Source organism: Schistocerca nitens, chromosome 2 (assembly GCF_023898315.1).
Source record: "Schistocerca nitens isolate TAMUIC-IGC-003100 chromosome 2, iqSchNite1.1, whole genome shotgun sequence".
Lineage (NCBI taxonomy): Eukaryota > Metazoa > Arthropoda > Insecta > Orthoptera > Acrididae > Schistocerca > Schistocerca nitens.
In genome coordinates, this window is record NC_064615.1 from 972,537,324 (window position 1) to 972,553,823 (window position 16,500).

A 16,500-nucleotide genomic window follows, 5' to 3' on the forward strand; every position below is an offset into this window, starting at 1 on the left:
AAACTTGTTTTTAAGAAGTAAGGGAACAGCTGTGCAGCTAGTACCCATTTTCACTTTCCACCCAGAGATTTGCAGCTCCACCACTGTTCGCAGCTTGCTGTCAGTTAATTGTCGACTGGCCGGAACTTGTGAATCGGAAGGCATCAAGGATCTCACCAATGCGGCCCCAGGCAGCAGCCTACAACCTGTCAACTGTGACCAACACAGCTTCCAGCTATTTATGGACAGTGATTAATTGCCTCTGCATCTCTACACAAGAAGTGTAGTCCCTATCCATCCTTAATTTTTGTGTGCATTACAAGTAATGTAACACTAACCGAAGTTGATGTGTGTAATCTAAGATCTGCTGTTACACTACTTCTAGTTTATACTATACTCCATGATGCTGCCTGCTCCAAATGATGGCTCTCTCATGGATGCCACCCAACCAGAGCAAAGCCCTCCAGGTATGATGGCCAGTGCCTGCAGTCCTGGTGCCTCCAGACAGACAAGCACCCACTCCTCAACATATGCAGGGAGGTGAAAGCTTGGGAGTAACTAAGTAATTTGGGTTTGATAAAATGTGGAAGTCTTTGAAAAATGGGCCATGGTAAGAGGGAGAGGGAGAGGCAGAGGCAGAACATGAGTTGGTCCGTTGTTGTGCTGTTTTCGATTCCTGAACACACAACAAATCCTTGTGGTGGCTTTGAATAATATTTCTGTGGCATTGACTGAAGTATAAAATGCAGCAGGGCAAAATCTGTTTGAGTTCTGCATTAATTCTCCTTTGCAGCATTTTAATCATTTTGAAAATGGTCGAATAAATGGTTTTGGTAGTTCTGTTGGCTGTGTTACCAAATAGAGGATATGAACTCTACCTATTTTTCTGTAACAGCCATGAATACAACAGTTTTAAGCCAATGGTGTCTGTTTTCCTTAGAAACACCCTCAGCACTTATTAGCTACAATGGGATAATCCTCTGTCATAGCCTCTGTAATTAGTAGTGTTTAACGTGTTTCTTCAGATATGCTACTATCCTTTTATTATTTTAGTAGTGCTAGATCACAAGTATAATTATGTTCGGATGAAAATCAGTTCTGCTGCTGTACGAGGGGGTACCCAAGAGAAAACAGACTTTTTGTTTTAACCTTACAAACCTTCAATCCCCTAATTCCATCTTTCAAAACATAGTTTAAACTCATCTTTTGTGATATGTGACACCACCTCCATCAGCTTTTTGCTCATCTCAGCAGCATCAGCAAAAAACTTCCATTTCATCATGTGTCTTTTCATTCTAGGGAACAAAAATTGGAGGGGGTAGGGGGTCAAAAACTGTCACAGAGACAGGGCTGTGTGAGCAGGGGCATTGTCATGATGGAAAAACCAGTCACACGACAGCCACACATCAGGCCACTCTCGCCACACACTGTTGCATAATACACTCCTGGAAATGGAAAAAAGAACACATTGACACCGGTGTGTCAGACCCACCATACTTGCTCCGGACACTGCGAGAGGGCTGTACAAGCAATGATCACACACACGGCACAGCGGACACACCAGGACCCGCGGTGTTGGCCGTCGAATGGCGCTAGCTGCGCAGCATTTGTGCACCACCGCCGTCAGTGTCAGCCAGTTTGCCGTGGCATACGGAGCTCCATCGCAGTCTTTAACACTGGTAGCATGCCGCGACAGCGTGGACGTGAACCGTATGTGCAGTTGACGGACTTTGAGCGAGGGCGTATAGTGGGCATGCGGGAGGCCGGGTGGATGTACCGCCGAATTGCTCAACACGTGGGGCGTGAGGTCTCCACAGTACATCGATGTTGTCGCCAGTGGTCGGCGGAAGGTGCACGTGCCCGTCGACCTGGGACCGGACCGCAGCGACGCACGGATGCACGCCAAGACCGTAGGATCCTACGCAGTGCCGTAGGGGACCGCACCGCCACTTCCCAGCAAATTAGGGACACTGTTGCTCCTGGGGTATCGGCGAGGACCATTCACAACCGTCTCCATGAAGCTGGGCTACGGTCCCGCACACCGTTAGGCCGTCTTCCGCTCACGCCCCAACATCGTGCAGCCCGCCTCGAGTTGTGTCGCGACAGGTGTGAATGGAGGGACGAATGGAGACGTGTCGTCTTCAGCGATGAGAGTCGCTTCTGCCTTGGTGCCAATGATGGTCGTATGCGTGTTTGGCGCCGTGCAGGTGAGCGCCACAATCAGGACTGCATACGACCGAGGCACACAGGGCCAACACCCGGCATCATGGTGTGGGGAGCGATCTCCTACACTGGCCGTACACCACTGGTGATCGTCGAGGGGACACTGAATAGTGCACGGTACATCCAAACCGTCATCGAACCCATCGTTCTACCATTCCTAGACCGGCAAGGGAACTTGCTGTTCCAACAGGACAATGCACATCCGCATGTATCCCGTGCCACCCAACGTGCTCTAGAAGGTGTAAGTCAACTACCCTGGCCAGCAAGATCTCCGGATCTGTCCCCCATTGAGCATGTTTGGGACTGGATGAAGCGTCGTCTCACGCGGTCTGCACGTCCAGCACGAACGCTGGTGCAACTGAGGCGCCAGGTGGAAATGGCATGGCAAGCCGTTCCACAGGACTACATCCAGCATCTCTACGATCGTCTCCATGGGAGAATAGCAGCCTGCATTGCTGCGAAAGGTGGATATACACTGTACTAGTGCCGACATTGTGCATGCTCTGTTGCCTGTGTCTATGTGCCTGTGGTTCTGTCAGTGTGATCATGTGATGTTTCTGACCCCAGGAATGTGTCAATAAAGTTTCCCCTTCCTGGGACAATGAATTCACGGTGTTCTTATTTCAGTTTCCAGGAGTGTATTTTCAAAGCTTTCACATAGAAAGCCTGGTTAAATGTCTGACCCTGTGGAACAAATTCTGAATGGACAACTCCTCTCATATTGAAAAAGCAAATCAACATTGTTTTACTGTTTGATTCCACCTGTCAGACATTCCTGGGGTGAGGCGAACCTGAAGTCTCCCACTGACTTGATTGCTGCTTTTATTCAGGATTGTGAGTGTAGCACCAAGTTTCATCATGTGTAGTAATTTTTGAAAAAGTTGGATCATTTTGGGCCTCTTCTTTCAAAGCACAGCATACTTCGTGACTGTTTTTTGTTCAGCAGTTAGCAGTTGTAGCACAAATTTAGCAGCCACCCTTTTCATTCCCAAATCGTGTCACTATTTGCTGTCATTGCAGTACAGGCCACGCCTGACAGCTCCACAATTTCTTCAACGGTCCGTTGTCAATCTCTATTGAGGAGTGCATGAACAGTTTCAACATTTTCATGTGTTTGGGCCATGGAAGGATGACCAGAACAAAGTTTGGCATCAATTAACATTATACTATTTTTTAACTGTGAAGACCACGCAAATACTTGACTTTTTCTCCATAGCATTGTCCTTGGACACCATTTTTAACATTTCAAGAGTTTCTGTACCACAGTTTTGGAGCAAAAAGAAGAATTTCAACACTGCACACTGTTCACAAAATCAGACATTGCAAAAATGAGTCAGGCAAAACAGTTGCCACTATAAACACAACTGAGACTATGTTCTGACTTTCTTCAGTGACTGTACTCTGCTTATTGACTCTGGAATGTTTATTCTATGTGCCCCTTGTGGCAAAACACTGTACTACAAAAGCTCTTCTCACCAAAAAATTAGTTCAGTTTCTTTTGGATATTCCCTCATATTCTGCTGACTTTTTTTACATAATTTTGTTTGGACAAAGGAAACATGGAAGCAATAAAAAGTGAACACAAAACTGAAGAGTAATCATGTGGAAATGCTAGAAATGTAAAAGTATATACAATTTTTTGGCACAGTAATCAAATAACAAGCATGAACATGCTGGATTGAAATGATGGACATTTTTATATTACTTAGTTAGATATTTCATAATATAAATGTTCACAACCTTTACCAACTCCTCTTGATTCATTTTGTTAACATGTCAACCTGTAAAGACCAGTAACTTGCTTACACTGTGAATTTAAGAGAAAATAATTTATTTGAATTACATTTCACTCTTCTCAGCAGCTGTTATTTGGAATGTAGTTCTTTTATAATACAGTTTCATTACCGAGACAGCAAACTACATTATCAATAAGTAAACAAAAATGACTATTCCTACTATACTCCTATTAAAAGCTGCCATTACAAATGTATTTCATAGGCATCCCCATTTGATGTACATTACCTAATTACTTCTCAAACAACGCCACATACACTTTATCAATTTTCAGTTGACACATGATACAGTACATTACTTATAAAATGGTTATCATAATAAATGAAATCATGAAAGTTAGTGCCACATGCACAGATCTATGCTTTGTACAGGGCATAGACAACATCTTTGGCTTCCTACTCTAAAGAAACAGTGGACAATTTAAACAAATTTTGTCTTGGTAATGCTTTATTTATCTCACATAGAATTTTTTTTGGTTGTGTGTTCCAAATTGTGCGTTCTTGTTTGAGGAAACATTTTAGTTAGTAATGTGGAAGAAACCTTTCTGACATTTGAGAACCCTTTAACACATACCAAAAGAACATATTACACATCATTACTGATTTACTTTCTAATGAGATGCAGGAGCAAGAGTGTTCCTGATGTCAAAACACGCAACCAATGTCCCTGAACTTCCTCTGATAGGAGGGAGGAGGAGTTAGTATTTAACATCCCGTCGACAACGAGGTCATTAGAGCACAAACTCAGATTAGGGAAGGATGGGAAAGGAAATCAGTTGTCCCCTTTCAAAGGAGCCATCTCAGCATTTGCCTCAAGCAATTAAGGGAAATCATGAAAAGCGTAAATCAAGGTTGCCAGATGCGTGTTTGTACAGTCACCCTCCCAAATACGAATCGAGTGTGCTAACCCTTGCTAGTTTCCTCTGATAGCTTGTTACACTATACATTTCTTGACTTCACAGATACTTGACTGATAATCATTTACATTTCCTCTACTTTTCTAAAAGGAACTTGTAAACCAAATACATATGTAATACTGGACAGTGACAGACACATACAGTTATTACTATGAAGTGGCTGTGACTTCCCCAAGACAAGACAAAAACTGCATTGATGTGTATTTAAACACTAAACACTCTCCTGTGCTTATTTGAGATGAGATGCACTTACAATGGATTCAGCATTAACAGAGGCACTTATGAAATTGGTATTTAACACATTTCTCTAACTTCTATATTACTATAGTTCATCTCGTAATAGATAGTTTGGTCGCTGTGTGGCATCAACAATTCTCCCAAAGAATAAAATTACATCACATGTCTTATCAAAAATGAAATAAGAAAATGGGTGGTCTGCTCTGAATATCTTCTCTTGTTCCAAACTTCTCCTCATCCTGATTGATGAAGCTGGCAGATGATCAAAACAAATTACTAAAACCATGATACAATGAATTTCTATTTAATGGCTGGTAATTCTAAACTTTAGACAAACACTTGGAACAGGATAAAACTGAAACCAACTTCCTGTAATTTCATAAGCAGAGATTTACAGTAATTCAGAAACAGAATTAATTTAAATAGCATGTTTCCAATAAATCCACACAGTTACTACTATCAGTTAAGTCATAATGACTATGGTCAGTATATGGGCCAATTTCCTTACATGAGCCTTGTAAGTAAAACTATTGCCTTAGACAAGTGTATATTCAATTTGTGAATAAGCTACACAAGGAATAATTATGAGCTGATAGATAATATGGTAAATTTAACATCACAGCTACGCATTCTAGACATTTTATAATTCCTCTGACTTCTCTTTCAAATATAGAATACAGTTTAAGGTGACACTGTACTGGAACCATGTTTTTGTTACTTTTAATCTGATGGGGCATCACACATGGGATAGGTAAGCACTTTTAAAAATAACAGTGGAATTCCAGTATAGTGATACTTAGTGTCACTAAAACATACTAATTCTGCATATGATTAGCATATTGATCCAATATTTCCATCCAGATAAAATTTATGGAAGAGCATACATTCAAACAAAAATGTATTTAAAATGTTCTTAAATAAATAATGCATTTGAAGTAATGTAAGAATTTCTTTTTACCCAGAGAGAAAACATAGTTGTAAAATATTTGTAATGAAATAAAGGTCACATTTTAAATACAAGAAAAAAATCAGATTTTTTTTCTTTTTTTTTTAATTTTCACCATGAAATATAACTCACACTTCATTAATTTTTCTGAGACTAGATAGAGGTAATGTGACGTTAATCTCCAAGAAAGTATAATGGGTATTTAGTAGCAAAAACTGTTAAATGAATATGAAGAAGACTGTGTAGTAATAGGGGATCGTCTGGGAAGAGTGACAATATTGTCTAGCTTATTTGTGGTGGACAATTTTAAATGTAGGTGTATGCAGTTTCAGCACACTCAGCCCCATCGGCATAGCTGTCATTTCAATTTATACCAGAGTCAAACTTTATCAAACTTAAACCATAGAAACTCCAGATTGGAATATCAGCAATGAAAGGAAAAGATAGATGACACTAAGCTACAGACACGCATAACTAAAAGACACTTACACACCATCTTTGGGCCATGGTCTTCACCAGGAAAAGAAACACACACACACACACACACACACACACACACACACACACACATATATTCATTCATTCACACATGCAAGCACACCTCATGCACACATGACAGCAACCTCTAGCAGCTCGGACCAGAGTGGAGCTGTGAAGTAGAATGGAAGCAGCAATCTGGAGGGGGCGGAGAAGGTGAAGAGAGAGTAGTGTACAGGTGTGGGAGGAGGGGGGAAGAACACTGCTGGAGTGTGCAGGGACTAGACTGCCAACAGGTGCAGTGTTGGGGTCAGGAGGCTGTGGGCAGGGAGCTGGAAGGGGGGGGGGGGGGCGGTGGAACATGGAGTGAAAATGGAGAGGAGTGGGGAAAGATGGGAGGGGGGGGGGGGAGGAGAATTGGCAGAGGGTGGCACATGAAGAAGGTAGGAGACAAGAACAGGGAGAAGGTGATAGGGCAGAGGGGATGGAAACTGTTGGGCGGAGGGCGTGGGGACAGTATGTTACTGCTGGTTGAGACTAGGATAATTTTGGGAGTGGAGACTGTGTCGTAAGGGTAACTCCTATTTGGGCAGTTCAGAAAAGCTGGTGGTGCAGGGAAGGATCCATGTACACCACGTAGTGGAACAGCCATTTAAATCAAGTATGTTGAGCTCAGCTGCATGTTGGGCCTCAGTGTGCCCACTGTGCTCTTAGCCACAGTTTGGAAGTGGCTGTTCATCCTGGTGGACAGCTGGTTGGCAGTCATACCAATCTAAGAAGCTGTGCAACAACTTCAGCAGAGCTGGTATATGACATGGCTGCTTTCACATGTGGTCTGGGCTCTCCTGTCACAGTATTACCCTACCCCAACAGAGGCAAGACCACCTATAAGCAGCCATGCCGTATACCACCTCTGCTGCAATCATCGTGGACCTTTGATACTGGTACGACTACCAATCAGTTGTCCGCACTATGAATGGCCACAACCAAACTGTTTTGTCTCCTACCTTTTCCTTTTCCACTCCCTGTTTCTCCTCTGCCCCCCCCCCACCCCCCACCCGGCCCTCCCTCCCCGCCCCCCCCACCCCCACCCCCCCGGCCCTCCATCCCCCCCCCGGCCTTCGGGCACTGCACCTGTTGGCACTAGTTCTGCCACACTCCAGCAGGCAGCGCTCTTCTCTCCTCTCCTGTGCATTCCAACTCCTTCACCTTCTGGCCACTCCAGATGACTGCTTCCATTGTATGTGACGGTTGCATTCTGGTCTGAACAGCCAAGGGTGGCGGTCATGTGTGTGTGTGTGTGTGTGTGTGTGTGTGTGTGTGTGTGTGTGTGTGTGTGTGTGTGTGTGTGTGTGTCCGCATGCGCGTGCATGCGTACGTACGTATGCATGCACGCACGCGCACTCACATCTGTGTGTTTGCTTTTTTGATATGGGCTGTGGTCAAAAGCTGATGTGTGTCTTTTAGTTGTGCCTGTCTGCAACTTAATGTGTCATCTTTATGGTAAGTAGCAATCTGTCCTTCCCTCACACTGTTTACTGAAATTAGGCATTTATTTATTTTCACTTTTTGTTACTTTTAAACTGGAAACTATGAGCGAACTGCAGTAAATTTTACGATCACAAAGAATTTGGCAGTATGAACCCACATATCAGTATGGAGTGGATGCTTGTGCTGATTTGTTGTGAAGGGTACCATGAAGCTGTTTTATCATCTCCTGAGAGAATCTGGTCTACAGAAGTTGTAGCTGGTTCTTGCTCTCCTGAATACTGGAACTGGCATAGAGTAGACACCAGAGCTAGTTCCACGCACTCTATCGGGGAGAGATCTGGGAGCTTGCTGGACACAGGAATATCTAAACGTTACACAGACAGAATGAGATTTTCACTCTGCAGTGGAGTGTGCGCTGATATGAAACTTCCTGGCAGATTAAAACTGTGTGCCCGACCGAGACTCGAACTCGGGACCTCTGCCTTTCGCGGGCAAGAGCTCTACCATCTGAGCTGCCGAAGCACGACTCACGCCCGGTACTCACAGCTTTACTTCTGCCAGTATCTCGTCTCCTACCTTCCAAACTTGAGAGATACTGGCAGAAGTAAAGCTGTGAGTACTGGGCGTGAGTCGTGCTTCGGTAGCTCAGATGGTAGAGCACTTGCCCGCGAAAGGCAAAGGTCCCGAGTTCGAGTCTCGGTTGGGCACACAGTTTTAATCTGCCAGGAAGTTTCGTTACACAGACAGTTCACAGGCACACATGCCATGTGTGGATGAACACTGTCTTGTGAAAAATGGCACCATGATACTGTAGTATGAGAGTAACACACGAGGACAGAGGACATCTTTGATGTACTGTTGTGCCAACAGAGTTCACTCAATTACTGCCAGCCATGACCTTAAGTTGTACTCTATGATTCCCATACCATAACACCAGGGGTAACACCACTGTGCCTCTCCCAAATATTGGAAGAATAGGACCTATTGAAAGCAGTTCCATCCAAATACTCACTGACTGCAAATATTACTTTGTCTTTGGCTTAATCATGATTACCTGCTACATGCACTAAGTAATACATCGTGTTTATTGTTCTACTCCTTATGTATTTTTGCCAATTTGCTAGAAGTTTGACTGAGACTTACAATGATAAGCCACAATAAAACAATTCTTTTGCTGTGTAACTGATGTGTTTGGTGCATGGGTGTGGTAATTACCATATTACTACTGCATTTAAGCTTATTCTATCACACTTCTATTTTGGCACACATCAGTCAGATCACTGCAATGTCATCCATTTTTTAAATGTGTATTCTTCATCCTCTATCTCTACTACCTAATTTTAGAGCTTTGGCCTCTCCATCTTTACTTCATTTCCTTATACCCATTCCCTTCATATGTTCTCCTTTTTCTTTCTACTATTACCTTAATCGGCCTATCCTAAACATCTCTTTCTAAATATGTTTATGAAACTGATATCAATATAATAGAGGGAAACATTCCACGTGGGAAAAATATATCTATAAACAAAGATGATGTGACTTACCGAACGAAAGCGCTGGCAGGTCGATAGACACACAAACAAACACAAACACGCACACAAAATTCAAGCTTTCGCAACAAACTGTTGCCTCATCAGGAAAGAGGGGAAGGAGAGGGAAAGACGAAAGGATGTGGGTTTTAAGGGAGAGGGTAAGGAGTCATTCCAATCCCGGGAGCGGAAAGACTTACCTTAGGGGGAAAAAAGGATAGGTATACACTCACACACACACACACACACACACACACACACATACACACACACACATCCATCCACACATATACAGACACAAGCAGACATATTTAAAGACCAGATCACAGATATGTTTATGAAACGTTGTATAAATTTTGTTAATAATGGAATTTTTGAGCAAGTTTCACCATTGCTGTGTCATTCTCGATTTTTTATTACTGTATTTCTTATTTTTATTTTTTTAATGTAATTTGGTTCTCACATGTTATGTTCCAAATTTTTCATCTTTGCCAAAGTTTTTTTCCCCTCAGCCTTGAGTAATTCCACACCTGGTAATGACATTTTAATATTTCTGTGAATTATTGCACTTTTTGAATTATTCAGCAAGATCATTCATTCACCATTGTGCTTGGTATCAGTGGTGGAGTCAGTACTTGATATTACTAACCTTATCCCAGCATGGCATTTTACATTTTTATGTGGTCACCAGAGTTTAAGATTTCATTTCTGCACATATTTTTACCACTGAGCTAGCCTTTTTTATGTGTTGTGAACTATGGTTTCACGTGTGCTCACTGCTTGGACTCCAATCAGACTGTATGATATTGTTAATGCTGTCTTGATCACCTGTCCCAGATATGCCAATTAATGTGCACTTGTTTTTAGCATCACCAACTGTACTCTGTGATACTTTCATTTTTGTTGTTGTTGTTGTTGTCTTCAGTCTTTTACTTCTAGCAAAGTTGTGCCACAAACTCCTCTTCTCCCCAATTCTATTCAATACCTCCTCATTAGTTATGTGATCTACCCATCTAATCTTCAGCATTCTTCTGTAGCACCATATTTTGAAGTCTTCTATTCTCTTCTTCTCCAAACTATTTATCGTCCATGTTTCACTTCCATACATGGCTACACTCCATACAAATACTTTCAGAAACGACTTCCTGACACTTAAATCTATACTCGATGTTAACAAATTTCTCTTCTTCAGAAACGCTTTCCTTGCCATTGCCAGTCTACATTTTATATCCTTTCTACTCCGACCATCATCAGTTATTTTGCTCCCCAAATAGCAAAACTCCTTTACTACTTTAAGCATCTCATTTCCTAATCTAATTCCCGCAGCATCACCTGATTTAATTCGACTACATTCCATTATCCTCGTTTTGCTTTTGTTGATGTTCATCTTATATCCTCCTTTCAAGACACTGTCCATTCCGTTCAACTGCTCTTCCAAGTCCTTTGCTGTCTCTGACAGAATTACAATGTCATCGGTGAACATCAAAGTTTTTATTTCTTCTCCATGGATTTTAATACCTACTCCGAATTTTTCTTTTGTTTCCTTTACTACTTGCTCAATATACAGATTGAATAACATCGGGGAGAGGCTACACCCCTGCCTCACTCCCTTCCCAACCACTGCTTCCCTTTGATGCCCCTCGACTCTTATAACTGCCATCTGGTTTCTGTACAAATTGTAAATAGCCTTTCGCTCCCTGTATTTTACCCGCGCCACCTTTAGAATTTGAAAGAGAGTATTCTAGTCAACATTGTCAAAAGCTTTCTCCAAGTCTACAAACGCTAGAAACGTAGGTTTGCCTTTCCTTAATCTTTCTTCTAAGATAAGTCGTAAGGTCAGTATTGCCTCACGTGTTCCAACATTTCTACGGAATCCAAACTGATCTTCCCCGAGGTCCGCTTCTACCAGTTTTTCCATTCGTCTGTAAAGAATTCGTGTTAGTATTTTGCAACCGTGACTTATTAAACTGATAGTTCGGTAATTTTCACATCTGTCAACACCTGCTTTCTTTGGGATTGGAATTATTATATTCTTCTTGAAGTCTGAGGGTACTTCGCCTGTCTCATACATCTTGCTCACCAGATGGTAGCGTTTTGTCAGGACTGGCTCTCCCAAGGCTGTCAGTAGTTCTAATGGAATGTTGTGTACTCCTGGGGCCTTGTTTCGACTCAGGTCTTTCAGTGCTCTGTCAAACTCTTCACGCAGTATCGTATCTCCCATTTTATCTTCATCTACATCCTCTTCCATTTCCATAATATTGTCCTCAAGTACATCACCCTTGTATAGACCCTCTATATACTCCTTCCACCTTTCTGCTTTCCTTTCTTTCTTAGAACTGGGTTTCCATCTGAGCTCTTGACTTTCATACAAGTGGCTCTCTTTTCTCCAAAGGTCTCTTTAATTTTCCTGTAGGCAGTATCTATCTTGCCCCCAGTGAGGTAAGCCTCTACATCCTTACATTTGTCCTCTAGCCATCCCTGCTTAGCCATTTTGCACTTCCTGTCGATCTCATTTTTGAGACGTTTGCATTCCTTTTTGCCTGCTTCATTTACTGCGTTTTTATGTTTCCTCCTTTCATCAATTAAATTCAATATTTCTTCTGTTACCTACGGATTTCTACTAGCCCTCATCTTTTTACCTACTTGATCCTCTGCTGCCTTCACTAATTCATCCCTCAAAGCTGCCCGTTCTTCTTCTACTGTATTTCTTTCCCCCATTCCTGTCAATTGTTCCCTTATGCTCTCCCTGAAACACTGTACAACCTCTGGTTTAGTCAGTTTATCCAAGTCCCATCTCCTTAAATTCCCACCTTTTTGCAGTTTCCTCATTTTTAATATACTGTTCATAACCAATAGATTGTGGTCAGTGTCCACATCTGGCCCTGGAAATGTCTTACAATTTAAAACCTGGTTCCTAAATCTCTGTCTTACCATTATGTAATCTATCTGATACCTTTTAGTATCTCCAGGCTTCTTCCATGTATACAACCTTCTTTTATGATTCTTGAACCAAGTGTTAGCTGTGATTAAGTTATGCTCTGTGCAAAATTCTACCAGGCGGCTTCCTCTTTCATTTCTTATCCCCAATCCATATTCATCTACTATGTTTCCCTCTCTCCCTTTTCCTATTATCGAATTCCAGTTACCCATGACTATTAAATTTTCATCTCCCTTCACTACCTGAATAATTTCTTTTATCTCATGATACATTTCATCAATTCCTTCATCATGTGTGTAGCTAGTTGGCATATAAACTTGTACTACTGTAGTAGGCATGGGCTTCGTGTGATATCTTGCCCACAATAATGTGTTCACTATGCTGTTTGTAGTAGCTTACCCGCACTCCTATTTTTTCATTCATTATTAAACCTGCTCCTGCATTACCCCTATTTGATTTTATATTTATAACCCTGTATTCACCTGAACAAAAGTCTTGTTCCTCCTGCCACCGAACTTCACTATTCCCACTATATAACTTTAACCTATCCATTTCCCTTTTTAAATTTTCTAGCCTACCTGCCCGATTAAGGGATCTGACATTCCACGTTCCGATCTGTAGAACACCAGTTTTCTTTCTCCTGATGACTTCCTCTTGAGTAGAAGTTCTTTGGATCTCTACACTGACGAGTGAAATAGAATCTCCTCCAACATTAAAGCGAACTGTGGTATTTTGTGACAATATGGGAGCTACTAAACTTGCAAAAAATAATGACACCAGTGTAAGATCCAAATATATTGGCATAAGGCATCACTTTATAAGACATCATGTGGAACAGGGAAATATAATCCTCAGTTATCAATGCACAGAAGAAATGTTATCCGATCTCCAAACCAAGCCTCTCAGTAACGAAAAATTTCAGAAGCTGGTGAAACATTATGGTTTAACCTGGGATGTATAATATGGAGTATCTGAAAAATATTTGTTCAAGGGGGAGTGTTGGGGATATGTGAACAAACATTTTCCAGTGCACATAATGGCGCACAAGATATGATGTGCAGAGTGCATTACACTCTGTGGAATGTACATGTTCCATGTTTGTGTATGGTCAATGTAATATATTTGTGTAGCCAAATGTATTAATATGTGTTGTGTGGATACAGCAAAAGTGTATTTTGTCTCTTAAATAGTTGTTACTTGTCATTTAACTGCATTAATCTGCATAAACTACAACACAACTGACCCATCCACTGCATCTTACTGCAGTCCATCACAGTATTATCCTATCCCATCAAACACAGGGCCACCTGTAAAAGCAGCCGTTTTATATACCAGCTCCATTGCAATTTCCGTACAGCATTTTTCTGTGGGTATGACCACCAAACAGCTGTCTATCTGAATGGTTGGCTAACTCCCAACTGTGGTCAAGAGTAGAGTAGTGGCAAAACATGTTGCTGAGCATAAAATGCTTCATTTCAATGGCTGCTTCACAATCAGTGCCATTTGGATCCTTCTGCCCAACAGCACTTTTTCCCAACTACATTGATGGGAGTTGTTTCTGCAATCCTCCTGGACTCAAACTGCTGTCTACTCCTCCACAACCATTACTACCCTGTCACAGGATTCAATCTTCACTCATCCTGCACACAACCACTTTCCCCACAGCCCCCTTTTCCTCTATTCTGTTACCCCCTCCCAATCCACATCATCACCATCATGTGCTGCACAAACTCAATGGTGCTGGTGCCCATCTCTCACTCCTATCATGCACATCTTCCCCTCCTGCATTCCTACCCTGTGCACCTACTGCCTTTCTCTGAGCTACCAGCCACCCTTTCCCAATGCTCCCTCCCACTTACCACCTCTTGTTCTCCTGCTCTTCCCCTCTATCTGACAGTTCCTCACTCCCTAGTCAAGATGCAGAGCGGCAGTCCTGGCATTGTCAAAAAAGTATTCTTCCAAAAGCTAGCAAATTGCAACCTTCTTTATGTGCCTGTCAATGACTCGACACCACTTCTGCTCTGCAAACTGTTACTCGAGCTTCTACCAGAATGTTTTATTGCCATACCTATATGCCCAACCAATATTTCACACAGTTTATTTATCTTATTTTAGCGGCATGGGGATTTCCCACAAAAAATCCTTATCGTCAAATTTCTTCCTTTCACATTTTTTCCTTGAGGACTCATGCTTGCCTACTTATACTTATAAAATCAGTCTTTCTTCAGATACAATTGTTTGACACCAGTCATCTTCAAAATAGTCCCCTTCAGTCTCTACACACCTCTCCCAACATTGTTGCCATTGCTGGAAAGCCTCATTTGGTATGGTCTGCAGCTGCTCCGTCAAATTCTGCATAATGTCATCCCTGTTCTGAAGTCTGGTCCTTTTCAGAGTCTCTTCAGTTAAGGGAAAAGCCAGAAGTCACTTGGTGCAGGGTCACAGGAACAGGGAGGCTGACAAACCACAGCCATGTAAATCCAGAACTCATCACCAGTGATCACTGTGTTAAGTTGGGATTAATGTTCACAGTACCCAGCATTTCCTGTGCGATCCCTGACAAGCTGCTTCTTGGCACAATTTTTGCTGAGAGACTCCTAAGGTCCAAATGTTCCGTTAAATTGGAATAAACGGATTCAGCAATAATCTTAACCTCATCTGCAAGTTCTTTGACTGTGATTAATCTATCTTACATCAGCAGGGTCCTCATGTGATCAAGAACCTCATTTCCAGATGTTGAGGGCTTACCTGAAGAGCAGCCATCTTTGAGGTGGTGGTACAACTCCTTTACCTCTGTGGTACTCACTGCTTTTTCCATAAACAGGTGTCAAATTTTGTGGATTGTTTCAACCTTATGATCGCCAAGCTTAGAACAAAATTTGATGGATAACATTGTTCCACCACTACAAAGTCCGACGAATACCATTTACATGTATTCGCTTGTCAAAAGCTAGCTGGTACATGTATTCACTTGTCAAAAGCTAGCCAGTACATGTATTCATTTGTCAAAAGCTAGTCGGTGACTAGTTGTTTCTGCAGCCATGGGAAAAAAAAAAAAAAAAAAAAAAAAAAAAAAAAAAAAAAAAAAAAAAAAAAAAAAAAAAAAAAAAAAAAGATCTGGCATGTGGAGTATGTACCGTATTTACTCGAATCTAAGCCGCACTCGATTCTAAGCCGCACCTGAAAAATGAGACTCTAAATCAAGGAAAAAAATTCCCGAATCTAAGCCGCACCTGAAATTTGAGACTCAAAATTCAAGGAGAGAGGAAAGTTTTAGGCCGCACCTCCAAATCGAAACAATGTTGGTCCATTGTAATATGAGACACAATTTAGATCGAATGAATGACAATACAGCTACAGTAGTTTGGTTCCAGTCGTAAACTTAGCAGTTAAGCTTTACCAGGTAGCCATTGCTATGCGTCTGGCGGTCCGTCCGTATTTATACGGGTACCCTTACTTTTTCACGTGCTTCGTCTGGTTTGAATTGATTGCTTATTTTTCTTTGATCTGATAAGCGCCGTTTTCTTTGTTATAGGTGTTTACGTCACTCTAAGCTGAAGATGCATTACTGTACTGTGTCATGCATTGTTTCTCGCATTCTGATGAGTGTTTACGGCCTGTCGCCACTCGCGGCATGGCTTGCTTTTGTGCGTGCTACCGCCGCTTACAATTTTAAAAAAGAGAGAGAGAGAGAGAGAGAGAGAGAGAGAGAGAGAGAAGAATCGTCTCATTAGCGAAATAATGGCAAGAGACCGCTATTTGTTGTTTGTTACAGTGCTTCTTTTCTTTGATAATGATCAACAAGAACCAGTTAATAGACTGTGTATGATTGAAGATGTTCTGAACGAGAGTTAAGCGAAAAATTTTCTCCGTTTGAAAATCTTTGCAGACGCCTCTTTAGTACATTACATTCTGCACAGAAATTAGTCATCTTAGATTTAAAAATCTAGTCACTTGCTGTGCTTCATTT

At 41.8% G+C, this 16,500-nt stretch overlaps 1 protein-coding gene across 3 annotated transcripts in view; it reads right to left on the reverse strand.

The window, feature by feature from the left end:
- LOC126237299 (leukocyte elastase inhibitor-like) overlaps positions 1-16,500 on the reverse strand; it is a 150,594-nt gene that overhangs the window by 51,027 nt on the left and 83,067 nt on the right. The window contains exon 8 of one of the 3 annotated variants that reach the window (XM_049947257.1): positions 3,831-5,401. The exons of the other annotated variants lie outside the window; for them this stretch is intronic. Coding sequence (XP_049803214.1) covers positions 5,235-5,401 — 167 coding nt within the window. The 3' untranslated portion in view covers positions 3,831-5,234. Of the gene's footprint in view, positions 1-3,830; positions 5,402-16,500 lie in introns of those variants that run through there. 3 annotated transcript variants of the gene reach the window in all.